The 18,377-nt window shown below is 44.2% G+C and overlaps 1 protein-coding gene across 2 annotated transcripts; it reads left to right on the top strand.

Annotated features, from left to right (window-relative positions):
- Positions 1–286: 286 nt before the first annotated feature.
- YBX3 (Y-box binding protein 3) lies at positions 287–17,606 on the top strand. 2 transcript variants are annotated; one of them, XM_030961000.1, is made up of 9 exons: positions 287–572; positions 4,591–4,654; positions 6,382–6,415; positions 11,158–11,247; positions 11,887–12,009; positions 13,204–13,295; positions 15,333–15,504; positions 16,552–16,652; positions 17,060–17,606. In XM_030961000.1, the coding sequence occupies exons 1-8, from the start codon at positions 356–358 to the stop codon at positions 16,615–16,617; spliced, it is 858 nt and encodes a 285-aa protein (XP_030816860.1). In that variant the 5' UTR covers positions 287–355; the 3' UTR covers positions 16,618–16,652; positions 17,060–17,606. The 2 variants fall into 2 exon arrangements, with proteins under 2 accessions (XP_030816860.1, XP_030816859.1); XM_030960999.1 differs by having other exon boundaries at positions 13,201–13,295.
- Positions 17,607–18,377: the final 771 nt, after the last annotated feature.

Raw genomic sequence — 18,377 nt, 5'->3', positions numbered from 1 at the left:
GAGCCTGCCCCTCCGCTTCTCCTCACGAAGAAGTTGTAGATTGCACGCTGTGAGTTGTAGATTGTAGATTCTCTCCTCGTGCCCTGCCGAGCCATGCCATGCCATGCCATGCCATGCCATGCCATGCCATGCCATGCCATGCCATGCCATGCCATGCCATGCCGCGCCGCGCCGCGCCGCCACGGGACGCGCACCCGACGCCGCCCGCTGGCTGCCGGCGCGGCCCCTTTAAATGCTAATGAGAAGGCGCGCGTGCCGCGCCGGCCCCCGCTGACTGTGTTAAAACTTCGGCGGGGCCATTTTGGGGGCAGTAAGACCGAGCGCGGCCGAGCCCCTAACACCTCCGCCCGGCACCATGAGCGAGGCGCCGGAGACCAGCGCCGCCAGCCCCGCGCCCGCCGCGCCGCCCGTCCCGGCCGCGGCTGCCGCGCCGCCCGCGTCCGCCGTCCCGGACGCCGCTCCCAAGAGCCCCGCCAGCGCCGCCGCGCCGGGTGCGGCTGTTGCTGAGGCGGCCCCCGGCGCCGCCGCCGCAGCCACAACCGCGGCGGCCGTGTCGGCGAAGAAAGTGCTGGGTGAGTGCCGGGTCCTGCTCGCAACTTCGCGGCGCACCTGCAGCGGGGCACGGGGTCCGCCGGCGGCCGCAGCCCGGCCCGGCGCGCCCCCCCACCGCCGTGAGTCAGGCCGGGCCGCCTCCTCCCCGCGGGCCGGGGGAGCCGCGGGGCGCCGGCCGTGACGCGCTCGGGAGCTGGGCGGGAGCCCGTGTGTGCCTCATCGGCCCGGAGCGTGCGGGACAGCGAGCGCGGCACAGCCGGCTCAGCCCCTTCTCGGCACCTGCCGGCGACGTCTCCCCCGGGAAGGGCTGCTCGAAACCCTGTGTGCCTCTCCTTAATGTTAAGGTCCTGGAACAACTTTTGTATCCATAAAGAATCTTGCTTTAATAAGGCTTCCCGGTTTAGTAGGGTTTGTTTGTTTTGAGGGTTTTTTTGGAGGGGCGGGGTTTGGTTTCTACTTTACTATCAGTAAGAAGGCAAACGAAATGTCATGTTGCCGTCTCTCTGCTCAAGCCCGGTGCATAGCAAGTGTGACTCGTTTTCATTGCGGTTAAATAGGATCAACCTGTTGAAAAGGACGGGACTTCAAATCTGCAGGCTGCTGCCGATAGAGGTGTACTGTTTCTAACTGTGTAACTTCTGAGCGTTTGGCAAAGGCAAAGTTGAAGCTGACTTACAGTGTAGAGTCCCAGATTTCCTTAAGGATACACAGGACCTTCTCTTATGAAGGGGAGAACTGAGGTCTTGCTGCAAGAAAGAAAATCCAGGGATTTCTCTGGAGTGGAGTTAGAAAGAATTCTAGCAAAGCAGAGCTTGGAGGCGCAGCTTGTGTGATTCATTTTTTTTTCCCCGTTACCTCATTTGTCAGTAATTAGTACACAGGAATCAGCACATCCATACTTGCTGTAATATCTGGCTGCTTCTTGCCTTAATGTGGCTTATTTCATTCCTGGTAATGCTTTTACCTTGTTCACCTATTCCTATTGCTTGGAGAGAAGGGGTGGGGGGAAGTGAAGGTAGAAGTGCCTTTCCTGAACTAGCAGGAAAATGAAAACCACCGTGGTGATGGTTTTGTAAAATGGCCTTATTGCTAGGCAAGCTTTTTATTAGGAATTATGAGGAAAAGGATCACTGTGAATGCTAATTGAAAATGGACTTACATTAAAGTCCACCTCAAATGTCCCTGTTAATGGTCACCTGTGCAGTTATGTTCCCTTAATCTTTTACAAAGATCCCATTAGAAGAAAAATCTTATGCTTGCTTGAGGCATCCAAATGTCTGGCTTCTAGGAATATGGGTAGAGGTTACTCAACTTTCTCTTTTTGCCTGGTCACAGGAAGCTTTGGCTCTCCTTGTTAAAGGGCTATTTTGTCATGGGTAGGAGTGGCTGGTGATTGTTTCCTCTGATAGTGTCAGAGGACAGCATCTTGTAGAAGTATGTGGGCTTCCTCTTGCTGGTGGGATGTACGTCAGCACATCAACTGCCTTCTGTGACTCATCAGTTTAGCTGGTTACTGTGTTTTCCTCTGGGCTTGTCCTCCTCCTTGCCAGACTTGCCTGCTCAGGCTTACCAGTGACTGTGCCATGGGTGTTCAGTGTCATGCTTTTGTCTGAAGTTTTTTTGGCCCACAGTGATACTTAGGGGAGACTGTAAATGTCTAATTTTGCTAGCACACTGTTTTAGGGAGAATATATTGGAGTCTTCCCCCATGGAACAATGTTGTTTTTAAACTGTGTGTGTACTCCTCCACTTAGCAGCAGCCAACTGGCCACAGAGTGAGTTTTGACAGCCTCTCCTTCCCCAGCCTCTTGACTCCTCTGAGGGTTTTTGTCATGCTTCCTAGGCTTCTTCCTAATCTGGTTCAAGTAGGCTAACAGATTCCAAAGCTGTTTTGCAGAGAAGGGAAGGGATGAGGTTGAGGGAAGCAGTGGTACTGGCATTGTTTCTCAAAGCAGGCTGAAACCTGCAGGCACTGTTGGCACTATTTCTGTGTTCCCCTGTCCCCTCCTGTTGATTTGTGTGAGTGCAGGGAGCTCTTGTAGCCAATGCCATTGTGGTAGCAGGAGGTGTCTATATGTGGTGATGTCCCTATGAAACTAAACCTAAAATCACAGCTATAAATACTGGTGCTGAACACTGTTTACTGAACCAGTGTTTGGCACTGAAGGAATGTTTTTCTGTTCCAGTAAACAAGAATTCTTGGGAACGCATGTTGTACTAGGCAGAGTCTTTTTTGCTAGGTGATATCTCAGTCGTGTTAAGACTTCACTGCTTCTGAATAAGAACATTTTCTACTAAAAAGTATATTGAAGAAGACAAAAACCTTCACGTCTAAAAGGGCAATGGGAAAGGGCCTGTTATTGACAGTAACAACAGCAGCAGTGCTACAATGCACTGCTGTTGTCAGACGTTCTTACTTGAGGGGCCATGAGCCCAAAGGTCTGGCTGGCTCAGTCATCTCCTTGTGAATATTTAGAAAAGAATACAGGTGCAGAGTAGATGAAGGTAACAATTTACAGTGTGTTCTTGCCTCTAGCAGAGTGGTGTGGACTTCTAAACTGGAGACTCTCTAGTCTGGTTTCCTTTATTTCCTCTTGAGTTCCTGCCACCCCCAAAACATGTATGTGAGGTTTTTAGCAAGCAATTGTCTGTAGGTGACTAGACCCTTTTCAAGTAAGTACACGGGTTGCTTAAGTAGCTGTAATTGAGCTGTGTTAACAAGTAACAGCTCTTAAATTATAGAGGCTAGAACTCTCCTTTAACTAGGGGTTTGAAAAGTGCAAGTTGGTGGTGTCCATCCATTTGCTGTGAGGTAAGGAGAGGCTGAACTGCCTCCATCACTGTCGAGTTCCTCCTACACATTCCTACAAGTTGGAGAAACAGGTTTTGCCAGGTCCTATAAGACGCTGCAGTGTGGCTTCTAAGTAAATGCTATTTTACTGTTGAGACCGGAGCTTGCCTGATACTGAAAGTCACAGAACATGAAGTTGGTCACTTTGTAACTAAACAGTTGATGCCTAGAGAGGCTAACCCGGAGCAGAGGCTAAACAGTGTTAAAGGAATAAAGCAGTTGTTTATTAAAAGGCCTTCAAGGGATGCACCTTGGGCAGTACCAGAATCCTGCTGTGGCTCTACCCAAGATGTATGACTGGTCACAAGTTTTCACACTTTAAGTTTTGGTCTATTTACATATTGGGATTAATTGTCCAATTACAGCTTCAGGTTATGAAGTTCCATCCTCTCACGTTGCTCTCGTAAATTCGCTGTTGTTTGTGCTTTTTGGGCCTGAAGCTGTAACCTGAAGCTTGGTTCTCAGGCTGGGAAAGGATTGTTTTGTCTAATTCAGCTGTGAAGAGAACTTGCTAACACTTTATATGAAGTTCAGAGTTACTAAGACTGTACAGAATCTGAAAAATATGAAAGCTAAAACTTAAGATGATCTGTGATTGTGATGCCTTGGCAGTAGGAGTACTTAAAAAAAAAAAAGTCTTGTGGGGTCTTACTTGGTTAGTGTGATGCTGACAATGCAAGGAGGAGCTTTTCCAGAATAAGGATGATGTGCTGCCTTTCCACTTGAGAGGGTTGCACAGTACTTGATACTGCTTCTTTGGGCAGTTCTGGTTTCCAAGGAAGAAAGAAGGGTAACTGTAAGTAAAAGAGAGGAATTGTAGACAGTTTCCTTCAGATGTATTTCATGTCTAGCTACTAACCTGAAGAGAACTGGTGAACTGCAGTGGGATTTTCAGCTTTGCTGCCCATTCCTGGGATAGAGAATAAAAAAAGGGATAGATGTTCTATTCTGAAAATAGGGCTAGGTTTTGTGGTGTGTGGTAAACCCTTGACTGAAGAATAGTGTGTTAAGCACTGTGTCTTGTTACTGCATTAGAATGAGCTGAACTGGGAGATGAAGGCACACTTTGAGTGTTAAGGGAACAGAACAAGTCTGGTTGCAACTTCATATGCAATTATAAAAGTATTTATGTAATGTTATTGTACTTCCTTATATTTTTAGATTAACTTCTTTAACTTTCTTTCTAGCCACCAAAGTTCTTGGCACAGTCAAGTGGTTCAATGTCAGAAATGGATATGGCTTTATCAACAGGTATGTTTAAATTCTGATAGTTGTATTTATGCTGTACTAAGACTCCTAGTACACAAGATAGGCCACGTGTTACTGATTGCAACAGAGACCTCAGGACCTGACTACAAGCTCATGCAGTTGACAGTCAGCTTAGGCCAGGCACTCAGCAAACTTTCTTAAGCACCTCAGCCCCCAGTCAAAGGTTATGTGTATGGGGAGAAAACAGAAAGGGTCAAACTCTACAAATTTGGTCTGTTACCTGTTTCTCATGTTTACTTCTACTACACACTTAATGAGCTACATACTCTTTAGTGACTGCCTGGCTTTTTTCAAAGGCCTGAGAAAGGTAGGAAGATGAGGGGAAATACTTTTGGCTAAACTTCAAGTGTTAACTGCTTGGTCAGAATACCTCCAGCGGATACTCATTGAGATTCTCTGATAGTATCTCAGGCCTAAAATATGCCAGGCCTGGGTTTCATAGAAATTTTCTCTTTGTATCTTTTGGGTTTTTTTCCTCTTCTCTGGGCACAAACAAACCTCTGAATAGCATTGAGAATCCTAACAGCTGTAGGTGAGATTGGTCATCTGTAACCTCAGGTGCAGAAGACCCATGCTTCCAATTTACTGGAGGAAACTCTGGCTTTTAAGGCTGAAATATCTTTGTGGTTGAGAGGCTTAAATGTTTTGTGTGCTTTTTTGAGGAATGAAACTGCTGCATGCTGAACACTTGTCTTCCAAAAAACATACCTGACAAGTTATTTCACTCTGCAAGTCCTTGAGCTGTTACACATCAGGCAGATTTGGGTGAGTTGGACAGTGCAGAAAGGGGTAGAAGACCCCATGTTCATGGATCTGAAGCCAGTTGTGGTGTGGTATTAATCTCAGTCTCTGGAGGTCATTATCCAGTGTTACATAAGCTTAGAAGAAGAGTTTTAATTAGGAAGTCCTCTTAAAATCTGTAATAGTAGTTGATCTAAGAGCCTTCACCTGGTTGTGGTGTAATAACTTGTTAGCTTTCTTCCTAATGTGAAGTCTACTATTGCTTTAATTCAGGACAACAAATTTGGGATTATGCATTATCTTCACAAACTCTTCGACCCACCTGTTGTGTTTGTTGAGGAGGAATTGAGTGAACAGATGGCAGAGTTTAGGCTCTTTTTTATTGTATGGGAACACAGATTCAAGGTCTCAGACTTATCTCTGTGTTTTGTATGTGGAAGCCTGAAGTGTCTGGCCTAATCCAGAAAACCTCACGTTCATATCTGGGTCCTCCTCCTGTGGACTCTCCTAACACCTCTTGTGCCTCTTTGCTTTGAATTTCACTGAAAGGAGATCTCTGTTAACAGCTGTGGCCAGTCCTGTTGACAGTCTTGTTTGACCTCTGGGGTAACAGCTCAGGTTGCAGTCCCTCTGGAAGTGTTTTTGGGGAGTTAGAGTAGTGAAAAACAAGCAGTCCAGTCATCAGCTCTGCCCTGCATAAAAGAAAACACAGAATATTTGCCAGAAGATTACAGAGAACCTCCCCCGTCCTCTCACCCTTTTGAAGGCCTGGGAACCCTTTCTGTTCTCAAGCAAATGACCATAGAAGTCCAGAGCAGGGTTTTGGTAGCATAGGCTTAGACAGAATGCATGGAATTCAGGGCATGTGCTACAGGCTGGGAGAAGGAGGGTTTCACTTGAAAAGCCAGGAATTTCTATTAAAGTCTCTTCAGTCTAAACTCTTACAACTTCTCACTTTCTTTTCACAGAAATGATACCAAAGAAGATGTGTTTGTTCATCAGGTAAGACAGCAGGAGTTGTGCTTAGACATGTGTGCTATGGTAGATTTCTAATTCAGCTTCCTGCAACAGCTACACAACCTTGTCCTGGCTTCTGCTTAGAATATTTTCTGCAGATAACTTGAGTGGATGTGTATGTTGAAATTTTCAGGTAGAAATGTTAGGTTGTTTTCTTTCTCTATGAAGGGCTAGGTATTTCAACCCTTCTTAACCCTTTTTGTCTGCTCTAATTTGAACACTAAAGGTGTTTTTTGGTGTGGTTTTTGTTTGGCTGTCTCCCCTTGGTGAGATGATTCCTTTGTGAATACCTTGCTGCTGTTGTCTGTCCTTCCCCTGTTTCCTTATGCTCCTTGTGCATTTTGTTTCTTCCTACCCTCTTCACTTGCAGGTCTGTTCTGTCTGCCCTCCCTGGTATTGGAGAGAAAGTGATCTAGTCTGGCTCTTGACCAGCCTGGGTTGCAATCAGCTGTTTCTGCACAAGGCAGCTGCTCTTAGGCAGAAGAGGAGGAAGTCTGTGTGCCAAGTATGCCCAAGCAGAGTGAGCTTGCCCAGCGGCTCATTATTGGTTAACTTTCCTTGAGCTGTCAGGAGGCTGTTCTAAGTTTATACTGTGACTCTCAGGTTGCAGGCAAATAATGGCAAGACAGAGGATGCTGTCTCCATGCTGATGTCAAATGATTAGTTGGCTTAGATCTGGTTTTGCATCATTCACCAGAAAGTGCAATCTTGCCTCTAGAGTTTGTCCCGTATAAAATGTCTGCAGGCTCATGTGATCTTTGAAAGCATGAGCTTTCTCTGTGGTGTGACAGTATTTCTATCAAATGTAACCAGGAAGTTTGTTCCCAGAGCTGGTCACTGAGAATGAGGATATGTGCATATATCCTTAGCTGGTGAGTCAACACTGAGAGTCAGTTTAGTTCTTGTGTCTTGATGACTAAATAGTGGTAACTGTGGTAACAGTGGTAACTGTTTCTCTGGGTCATAGGGTGTACACCCATTAGCTGAACCTGGCTGGAGCTGGCAGGGGATAAATCTAGTTCCTGTTATGAAAGAAAATGATGTTGGGAAGTATGCGCAGTACATGTTCTTGGTTCAGCTGGTGGGTTTGAGAGCAAGACCTGTCAGTGCATATATGAATTTTTGATGGTCATTTTCCTTCCTTAGCAGCCTGTGCTGTGGGCATGCTGACACATCTGTGGTCTGGTGGGATTGTGTCCAGAGGAGGGTGGGAACAGTTCTGGAAGAGAAACGTGTTCTGGATAGTCAGCACTGCCGTAAAGACAAACGAGGTTTCCTTGATACTTGTGAGACAATATCCTGGAAAATGGCTGTTGTGCTGATGACAGATGACATGGATCAGTGTTATTCTGCTTGGGAGGGCTGCCAGCTGAGACCCAAACAGAAAAGTAGTGTTATCTGTGCTGTTTTGTCTCTTTCACCTGTAGAGGAGATTATTCCCCTAAATGTAAACTGGTGAGTTCCCATCTCCTGTGGCTGAAGTCCTTTTGGTGTGAGCAAAACTGGCTTTGTTTCAGAAATACCACATCATGTGCAGGCCTGCATCACATTAACCCTCTTGGCAGGCTGAGCATGGCAGAGTAGAGGCTTCTAGTGCTGCTCTGGCTTGGCAGCAGTCAGATGTTCCTCATCCTGTACATGGATGTGCTCGCTCCCAGAGCCTGGGACATTCTGGCCAGAGCTCCTGATGAGGCTGTCTGAGGAGGGAGGCAAATCCATGTTGTGTGCAAACATCCTGCTTCAAGCTCCCTCTGTGCTGATAGTGCCCTCGTGCCTGGGAGGGGCTGGATTACACTCCTAATCCCTTCAGAATAAGGCTGACCTAGTTGAATAGATACAGCTTCTGCCTGCCTCCCCTGCATGGAATGGCCGATCTCATGATTGGAATGGGGGTTAGTGCTTGGTGTCTGGCTATTGGATTCTATTTATAACTAGTACAGATTAAAATGCTTTTCTTTTTAGGGCATGCATGGCTTGCTTTGAGTTAACCCTTTGTCTTGCAGGGGCCCCAGGCAGTGTTTTTGGGAAGGGCAGCTCTTCACTTTGCATCCCTGTCTGGTTGGTTGGTGCAAGGTGCTGCCTAGGGCACTGTGTCAGTCAGCTACAGGTGCTGTGAGCAGAAGGGATCCATCTGCCTCATGGGCTGCAGTGTGTCTCACAATTTAACAACAGGAAACGTGTTAGCAGCCAGAGCACTTACATTTAATTAGGTAGAGTTGAAATCAGTGAGCTGTGAGGAGGAGTTAATCTTTCTCTTCACTTCACTGGATTATGTTGATCATGCACAGCCTGAAGTACCTGCACCAGGAATCAGTGTAACAAATTTTGGCTGTTACTGGGGCAAGGCTGGATGTGCTGATGATGTGGTGGTATGAGCATATGGAAAGAACTCTTTCAAACAAGAACCTGAACTAGCTCTGGAGGCTCTTCTGGTTGCCTGTTCATCAGTGTTCCCCCTGGGAAAGGAAAGGCTTTGTTGTTGAGTGTTGTCTGTTAATATGAAACATCTGTCTTCTGAATCAGAGAAGCTGGAGCCTGCAGCATGCTGGTAAACAGTAACAGGGAGAATAGTGCTCTCTTCCCTCTAGATACGCAGAGTAAAAGTCTTTTCATCAAGCTTAGAGCTTAGGCTTGTTAGAGGCTTATTTCAGTGATGTTTATCAGCAGCTGAAGTAGTAAAGCTTTACAGTTGCTGCTTGGATTTCTAGGATTTACTTAAAGTTGTCCTGATTGCCTTTATAAAACAAGCTCCAGCCTACTGCAGCCTCTACCTTCTGCTGGCAGTTGCAGATCTGGATTCTTGAAGTTTCTGCCCATAAAGCTGGAAACAGAACCTGTGGAATACTGTTGCTTTTATCTTTCATTATACTTTTTGAATGGTATTTGAGGAGCTTCATATATTTTATGTATACCCTCTGCTGAAAAGAAATTTGTTAGTCCTTTCTTCTTCTGCACTTACAGGGAAAGGGAAGGAGGTTAAATTACAGCTTATTGACATCTCTATCACATGCAAAGCACAAGTCTTAAAAGTTTTAGTCAAATAGTACTTGTTTCAGTACAAATAGTACTAAATCAATAACTTCGCTGCAGATTAAGGGTTTTAGTACTAGTATATAAAATTTATGGAAAAGCAAACACTTTGATCTGATTTTTAGAAGTGAGACAGTTACACTAAAAAGTCAGCAGAAAGCAAACAAAGTTGTTTGAGATAATTGTGGAGTCTCTGCTTGCTGAAGTAATTCCCAAAGGAATTGATTGAACAGGTCATTCTGTTTCTGTATTTAAAAACCCCAAACCTCTTGGAATATTTTTGCTTTGACAATTATAGTAAATACACTCTTGCATCTTTCCTTAGGCTGTTCAGGGATGCTGCAGGATATAGGGAAAGGTATGGCTAGAAGGACATGCTGGTCTGTGGCCTGAAACACAGAGGAGACTGTATTGAGCAGCGAGGAAAGTAGGTTTCCTAGAGTAGTAAAGATGAGCTTTAAATTGAATAAATTTTTCCTTCAGTTGGAAATACTTTGGGGCTGTTGTTGACTAAATATTGTTGCTATGCAAAGGTAACAGCTCCACTGATGGTCATTCTGCAGTTTTTCTTGAACTGCAGACAGACAGGACAACTGGCTCTCCTGTTTCTACCCCACATCCAATTTCTTAAGCCAGGTTTATGCCCTGTGTTTCCATGTGTTTCTCTGCTGGCTCTGCACCTCCTTCCTTCATGCTAACTAAAGGTTCCCACGTCAGGAATGTGAATTGGTCTTTAATAATCTAGTGCAAGATAATAATCTTTCAGTGAGAAAATAGCTACTGGATTAGCTTGTACGGTGCATGTCTTGGTCTTTTCTCCCTGGCATCTTCCAGTTTGCAAAGCCTTGCCTGATGAACAGACCATAGGCTTGTCTTGATAAAAGCCTTTTGTGGAGTCCTAGAAATACTCCACAGAGTACAAGCAAGGTATTTGTAGACTGAAAATTGCTCCAGGAGTTTTGTGTGTTTCCTGTGAGTCTGAAGAGGTGTACAACTGGCTTTGATCCAAACCCACGTTGTTATTTTTATGTAACAATAATAGTATTATTATTAATAGCTATTATTGTACTACTTTGGAGTTTCTGTCCAGGAGATGGCTAAGATTCCATCTGTCTGTTCTGGTACTATTTTGTGTTATCACAGACTCACCTAATATTTGGGGTCTCATTTACAGTGCTTAGATAAAATGCTAATTTGTTACACCAGAGTTGCAGTAATTCTTTTCTAGTTGCTATGACTTGCCATGATACCATATAGTTAATGCTTCTACAGAAATGCTCTGGGTCTTGAGTTCTCTTTAGACGGTCTACAGCTCTCCTAATGACTGAAGGCAGGGATCACACTTGCTGCTAGTGCTGCCTTGGTATAGCTTGGAGGAAATCAGGCACTGAGTATGAACTGTGTTCATGCAGAGATTTGCAGTAATTTCTATATCCAGTGTGCTGGACAGAGCAGATCTTGGAGCAGCAGCTGATTTATGAACTCATAAATAGCGAGAGGAGACCTTGAACTGAGTATTGGTGGGCCTGTGAAATAAGAGACATCAGTCTATTTGAAATACCTTAGTGTAGTGACTGCTCTGGTGTGTAGAGTTGGAATTGTAGCAGAGAAATACTGCCCTTCCCTCATCTGTGGGGCTAAGAATGTGTAACTTAAGTAACTTAAAATAATATATTTTTATGCATTTTCTTTTTAAGACGGCGATAAAGAAAAACAATCCACGGAAGTACCTGCGCAGCGTTGGTGATGGAGAGACTGTGGAATTTGATGTGGTTGAGGGAGAGAAGGTGAGAGATCATGGAGCCTCAGGGTGTGGTCCAACAGTGATAACATCACACAACTTCAGCTGTGTCTTTGATGTCTCTGTCTGATGTGTTAACCACTGGGTTGGTGGCATTCATATAGCTTTTCTGGGGGAAATCTGTTTTTTAAAGGTGTCATTAAGGCATATTTCTAGATATGTATCAAAACTACTAGGAAACTGCATCCTAGTGCTTCTGGACTCTGCAGTTGTTCCTTGAGAGAACATGGGAAGCCTACAGCCTGCCCAGTAATTATGAACTGAGGCCTATATTGCCCTGAACCATTTGTCTTAGAGTCTGGTAGCTTACTAACTGTAAGAACTTTCAATTTCCTTATGCTTCTACTTTCCTGAACATTTTTTGAGGTTTATTTTTGACTGTCAGTTCCTTCTTGCTTCCTCCTCTGAACTCAGGCCGTTGGATAGGATTTCATTCTCTTAACTCATGATAACTCTCTTGGTTAAGGGGTTGAGAATAACAAACCTCCTTTTGCCTTGTGCAGGAGAAAGTTCCAAGTTACAGTGATTCCTTATGCAAAAAAGCCTCTTACCTGTTTCATCTTCTCCCTGTAGCTGGTTGTTCTTTTCTCACACCACCCTGGCTACCTTTCCTTTGCCCTTACAGGGTGCAGAAGCAGCTAATGTCACTGGTCCAGATGGAGTCCCTGTGGAAGGCAGCCGCTATGCTGCAGACCGGCGCCGCTATCGACGGGGCTACTTTGGCCGGCGCCGGGGCCCACCTCGGAGCGTGAGTCCCATTTCCCTGCATTGCTGCTGCCACACACGGTACTGGCAGGGCTGTTTCTCATTTGACTGTCTGAGGCACTTCTGGTCATGCAACATAGGTCTAATAAACTTTCAAGTTATGGTGTACAAGGCATCTTGACAAAACCAGAACAGTTTGCTATTGCAAAGTGGATAAGCAGTATAAAGCTGTTGTAAACCGAGAAGTGTTATTTTTTTGAGTTCTGAGTCTCTCAATTATACCTCGACTGCTGTCAGATACTAACTGCTCCTACTATCTATCCTAGTTCCTTTGGATATTTAGTTATCCTGATTGTTTTTGTATGTGAGAGAACATCACAGATGATTGCAGGGTTTTTAATTGTGTATGGTCATGGTGGTTAAAATGGCTGTGCAAAATGGGAAGAATAACTGTCAAACTTAGGGTAGACCACTAAGGGCTGTTAGGACGCCACAGCTTTTGCTTCCTGCTGGATCAGATGCCGAAGATGCACTTCTGTTTCTAGGTATTTTGTTAAATTCCTTCTTTTGAAGGGAAGAATAATACACGAGAAACTCTAACTCATGTAACATCTTCTAAAACAGACATTACTGATGGCTGGTATTTAAAACACAAACAAAAATCAAACCAGAAAAAACACCCAAACCAATGTGCAGCTTTATCGATTAACAACTAAAGGGGAAAGATAACCACTGCATCTCTGAAAGATTGAAAGGACTGTGTAGAAAGATAAACTGTATTACATCACATCAAACACTCTATCTTAAAACTTCTTGATGTTGTTGGAGGGGTTCCCTGTGGAATGGGGCTTTGTGTAGAATGTGAAGTGGTCTGTGGCAAATTTCTGTGTGATGTCTTTGTTAGCTTTTCAAATAAAGAATTGTCCTGACCAGTAGCTGCCTTGCCATAACAAGTACCCCTTATGGTGCATTTCATGTAGTGAAATGCAGTTAATATGTTCAGAGAGAATGTTTCTAAGAACAGCTTCTTAGTCTGAGGAGTGGGAGCAGCATTGATGGCTCTTGTTTTGTCCTCATCTTAAGTTTGCCCAAATTTAAGCCTTTTGAGTATCTGCTGCTTATTTTTTACCCAATATGCTGGGATTTCTGTACTGATATATTTGTTTTGAGCTTGCATTCAGTGTTATGGTTAATATACTGCCTGTCAAATACAGTGCTTGTTTTCTTTTGGTAGCAGGGTGGTGAGGGAGAAATCAAGGATGGGGTCACAGAAGGAGGACAACTTCAGCAAGTGCACAGGAATCCTACCTACCGTCCCCGCTATCGCAGGTGTGTACGGTTCCTCTGCTCGGTCACTCAGATGCTTTTGTGCTCTGTACAGGCTTCCAAGTGGGGGAGCACTTACGCAAATGGTAGACACAGTGAGAAGCATTTTAATTACTTGGAGAAATTTGTTTCATGTGCTTGTATGTTCAGAATCATAATGGCCTAGAAAGGGCAAAGAATTCTTTGCATCCCATTACTTCTCACAACTGAGCAGCATATTGAAGTGAGCTGCAGTGTCCATGTCCTCCCAGATGAACACTCATACTTTTCTGGATAAGTAATAACTTATACTTTATCTGGCACCTTGCTGGGGGTGCTGGTGGGTGCAGACTTGTGTGTGTAAGCTGGTAAATGTGAAGTTGCAGCCCAGAAAGCCACCCATGTCCTGGGGTGCAGCAGGAGCAGCATTGCCAGCAGGCTGAGGGAGCTGACTGCCCAGTACTTGAATGGGGCTTATAAGAAAGATGGAGATTAACTTCTTAAGACGGCCTGTTGTGTTAGCATGAGGGTAATGGTTTTCAACTAAGAGATTTAGTATAAATGGAAGGAAGACTTTTTTTTTACTATGAGTGTGGTAGAACACTGAAATAGGGTTCTACTGAAAACATTGCCCAGAGATGTGATAGATGCCCCTTACAAGGTCAGGTTGGAGAGTGCTCTGAGCAACCTGATCTAGTTGAAGGGGGTTGGACAAATGGCCTTTAAAGGTCCTCAAGGGGCTGGTTTGTCTGCCATTCAATCAGTTGCCCCTCATCATATTGTCCTTGTTTATCAAGTAGCTTATGAAGTCAAATTCCAATACAGAATTTAGAGATGAACTATAAAAATGATGTAATTGCCATTTTTCCATCTGCATGTCTGTTCAAAAACAAAAAGTAGAGGTGAAAAACAGTGCAAGAGCAGCAACAAGCTGAATTTGATAGGGATAAAAAGATTGTTCTTAATTGTAATGACTTGCCTGTTCAATGCACAATGGATCTGTCCTTTTGGAATCTGGGTCTAAAACCACAAGCCTTCCACCTCTAGTTTGGGCTTTTCTGCTTATGCATATTCATGTTCATTTTGGCCCTTTTACTGTGGGAAATGGGATACTACTGATGCTTGCTGCTTGTTAGCATCCAAGCTGAATAAATTTAATTCCTGAAAGTCTTCATTAGTTTTGGGCAGTCAGAGATATCGCCATAGCAAGTCCAGCAAGGCTTTTGCATGTCATGGGGTTGAATCACAGGCTGAGTAACTTGTCCATGACTAATGGAAACTTGTTATTTTCTGATGCAATTTTCCTATGAGAGGAATGATACAGCCTATCACAACGCTTCTGTTTGAGTTCACAGATACTGCTTTTGTTTAGAGGCACTCAATCCAGTGACACTGGCACTTTTGCTATGTTCCTTTGGAAAAGCTAAATTGGCTTTTGGGACTAGGTGGCTGTGGATTAGCTAATGGGAACTGGATTTTGGCTGTGTTTTGACAGTTTATAAACATTGTTTATACTAGAAATCAGGTGAAATGCTCTTGTATACATCAAGAACATGGACTTGATAGCTTAGTGTTAATCAGGTCCAGCTCACCTGTGATAGGTGCTTTTCCTAATTGGTTAAGAGGGGCAACATGAGGCAAAGAGCCAAGATCCAGGAATGGTTTTCAGGTAGAAGTGAGGAGGATTGCAAGGACTCCACCATTAATTAGGAATAGGACTAGGCTGGTATTTAGCCATGCCAAAGCTAACTCGGCGCATTCAGCCTGTGTGGCCACTGCTGGCTTGTTTCTTCTGCTAGCTAGTAATTCAAAGGGGCTAGCTGCATCTTCATTGCAGCATAGACAGCAGAATATGGTGACGTAGCTTCAACAGTGAAGAGACGCCCACTTTCCTTGTCTTTCCTTTCCAACTATATGCCAGCCAAACCCTGAAGGGATGGTTTGCTAGAACTCAAAACCATTGAGGATGATACTTGGTTTTGGGAGGTTTTGCTGGGCTAAAATTACTGTAGTTTAACCTTTCTTGATTTCATTCTTACCACCTCTTTCTGCCCCTCTCAGAGGGCCCCCTCGCCCACGCCCTGCCCCGACGACTGGAGAGGCTGAAAACAAGGAGAACCATCACGAGGCCAGTGCCATGAGCCAGCAGCCGCTGCGCCGCGGCTACCGGCGCCCCTACAACTACCGGCGCCGGCCGCGCCCAGCCAGTGCCCCGGCACAGGAGGGCAAGGAGGTACGGACAGCGAGCTGCTGAGAGGCACGGGCACCTCCCCTGCCAGGGAACCCTGGGGGAATTGGGCTGGCTCAGCCTGGGCAAGAGAAGGCTTTGGGGGGACCTCATTATGGCCTTGCAGGGCCTGAAAGGAAGGATGAGGCAAGACAGTTGCAAGGGCCTGGCGTGACAGGACAAGGGGGAATGAGTTAAAACTGAAAGAGAGTAGGTTTAGATTGGATACGAGGGAAAAAAATTTTCCCTGTGAGGATGGTGAGGCACCGACACAGGTTGCCCAGGTAAGCTGTGGCTGCCCAATCCCTGGAAGAGTTCAAGGCCAGGTTGGATGGGACTCTGAGCAGCCTGGGATAGTGGAAGGTGTACCTGCCCATGGCAGAGGGTTGGAATGAGGTGATCTTCAGGGTCCCCTTCCAACCCAAACGATTTAATGATTGTATGTAGCAGAGGTTTTAATGGAGTGAATGCCCAAGACCTTCTGCCCTGTGTGAGTTTTTAATAAATGTATTCATGTGCTGGATAAGTCTGATGGCCAAATCTGACATGCTGATATCCTTGCCTGCTTCTTCTGACCCTCTTTGAGAATAAGCACCTGATCTTAAAAGGAACTTAAAAGGCAGTTGGATAGGGACTGCTTCTGGATAGTTCTTAATTGGGGTCAGACTGTAACAATTATTTTTGAAGTGCAAACAGTTGTGTTTTCCTGCTTCCATAAACCTTAACTCTGTATGTAGCATGAAAGATGGATTTGAAAGCTCTTGATCCATTTCCTGAACTGTTTGAACCAGATAATTTCAGGAAACTGTTTGGAAACAGAGATTCTACTTTAATGAGGAAAGATTTTTCTTATTCAGTGTCTACTTCAGCTGTTCCCTTGACAGAATCTGCTGTGTAATACTCAATTACAAGAAATACACTAAAATTGAATATTTTCTGGAGATGCATTTTTCTTGATTGTTTTAAAACCTGCATTATGCTGGCTGTACTGCTGAAGAGAGGAAGGGTGTGGAGGTCAGCCCTTGCCTATAATAAGAGTTTGTTGTGTCTCAGGCAAAGACAACTGAAACACCTGCTGAAAATCCGGCTCCAGTGACACAGCAGAGTGGCGCTGAGTAATGTCCGGCTCCCCAGGCACCTTTACCATCGCTCAGGTAAGGAATGTGGACAGTTCTGTTTCCCAATGAAAGCAGAGTGTGTATGCTTCTAGGATTCTGGCTACATCCCCTTGTGTAGGGCTTGATATTTGTGAAAAATTCTGAGAGTGCTGTAGAGGCAAACCAAGATACTGCTTTTCTCTTCTTTCTTCCCTCTGCCTCTGTATTTGTCACAAAGTAAGTTTTACTTTATAATTGATTTATTTTTTTCCAGGAAGCTCTCTGGTCTGTATAGTAACAGCATCTGCTGATGAGTTATTTTATTTTAGGAAGATCCTGATTATGGACAGGATAAGCCAGTTGTGCTTATCCTGCCTGTTATAATTCTTTTCATTTGACATCTTGTCTATTTATTGAGACAGCGAAACTTAAACTGCATTTTTTAACATGTAGCTCTTCAACAGGTGTCCTAAAGTATCACTCAAAAGTAACACCAAAGAAACACACAAGCAATAAATTGTCAACAGCGATGATGAAAGCAAAGATCTGAAATACCAAAATGTAAAAGAAAATTTACCAGCAGCTGAGATCCAGGGAACGCCTACAAGATAGATGCATGAAGAGAGAAAGAGAGCGAGATTCAGAAAGAACAACCTCCCTAGTTTTAACAGCAACTGTGGAGCTATTTGGTTTTGGGGGTTTTTTTCCCTAGAATTTCACTGTTTTGCTAGTATTGATTTTTTTCAATTTTTCTTTTGGTATCAAACTGAAAAGGGAAAAAAAAAACAACCAAAGAACTAAAATTGAAATAAAATGCTTTTTGTATTGGATGCTGGTGCTAAACCTCCCAAGTGTGAGTGTTTTTTCTGTGCCAGTCCTGTTCACTGCAGGACATGGGGAGGACAAACTTCCGCTTTCCTTGTTAAGATCTGTTTGAAACTGTGCAGCATGGGTGACGTTCCTCACAAATAAAAGTGATTTCAACTACCAAAAAAAATCTGATTTAGAGTGTTTTTTCATGTTTGCTTTTAAAATAAGTCATTATTTTTATCTTGTTCCTTCAGCGCTTATATGTGAGAGAGCTGCCTCTTTGGTGTGTCTTGCTGGATGACACCTGAGCATGGTTATGTGGATATACTTTTGTGATTTCTTTGCAGAAGTTTTGTACTAAACAGCTATAACTTAGTGTTCCCTCTGTTCCTTTTGCTCTAATGATGTTTAATAGTTGGGTTTTCCTGTTACTGTCTTGTGGCAGGAGTTTGGGGCATGTGGAGTGAATTCCTGGAATGTTTTTTTCTCATCTGTTTTGCTAGGCTTTTGTGTTGTGTAAACAGTAGAATCCAAGTTTTGAGACTCTGTTCAAGGACACTTGTGTAGTAACTTTATCTAAGCTTCTGTTTTGAATAATGTTTGACTGGCTTCTCGACTCTATTTCAAACCAGTAAAATCTCTGTACCTGTGCCATCTTGTATTAATGGACAAAGTACTGAGCTATATTATAATATCAGTGGTGTTTTAATGTTCCTCCCTAAAATATGTCTGTCTTCCAGGTGTTATCAGTCTGCTTCCAGCCATTGAATCTGGGTGCATATCTTATGTCCTTCATTGTCTAGTCCAGTATTTCTCACTGTCTTGCAGTTGCTGTTACCCAAATCCTAGATAAGCATATTTGTTTCTCAAACAAATAATCGTTATTCTTCAGGAATTGAGCAGAGAGTGTGGGGCATATTGCATAATTGCATTCAAAAGCTCTTTGCTTCCAGCTTCTGGGAAGGTGAGGAA

This window comes from Camarhynchus parvulus, chromosome 1A (assembly GCF_901933205.1).
Source record: "Camarhynchus parvulus chromosome 1A, STF_HiC, whole genome shotgun sequence".
Taxonomy (NCBI): domain Eukaryota; kingdom Metazoa; phylum Chordata; class Aves; order Passeriformes; family Thraupidae; genus Camarhynchus; species Camarhynchus parvulus.
This window is presented reverse-complemented; position numbering and strand designations above follow the sequence as displayed.

Excerpts from the sequence above, each read along its gene's own strand:
- YBX3 (XM_030960999.1), top strand. The coding sequence starts at position 356 with ATGAGCGAGGCGCCGGAGACCAGCGCCGCCAGCCCCGCGCCCGCCGCG. Across the intron at positions 573-4,590 it reads GTCGGCGAAGAAAGTGCTGG|CCACCAAAGTTCTTGGCACA; the intron begins GTGAGTGCCGGG and ends CTTTCTTTCTAG. Across the intron at positions 15,505-16,551 it reads CGGCACAGGAGGGCAAGGAG|GCAAAGACAACTGAAACACC; the intron begins GTACGGACAGCG and ends GTTGTGTCTCAG.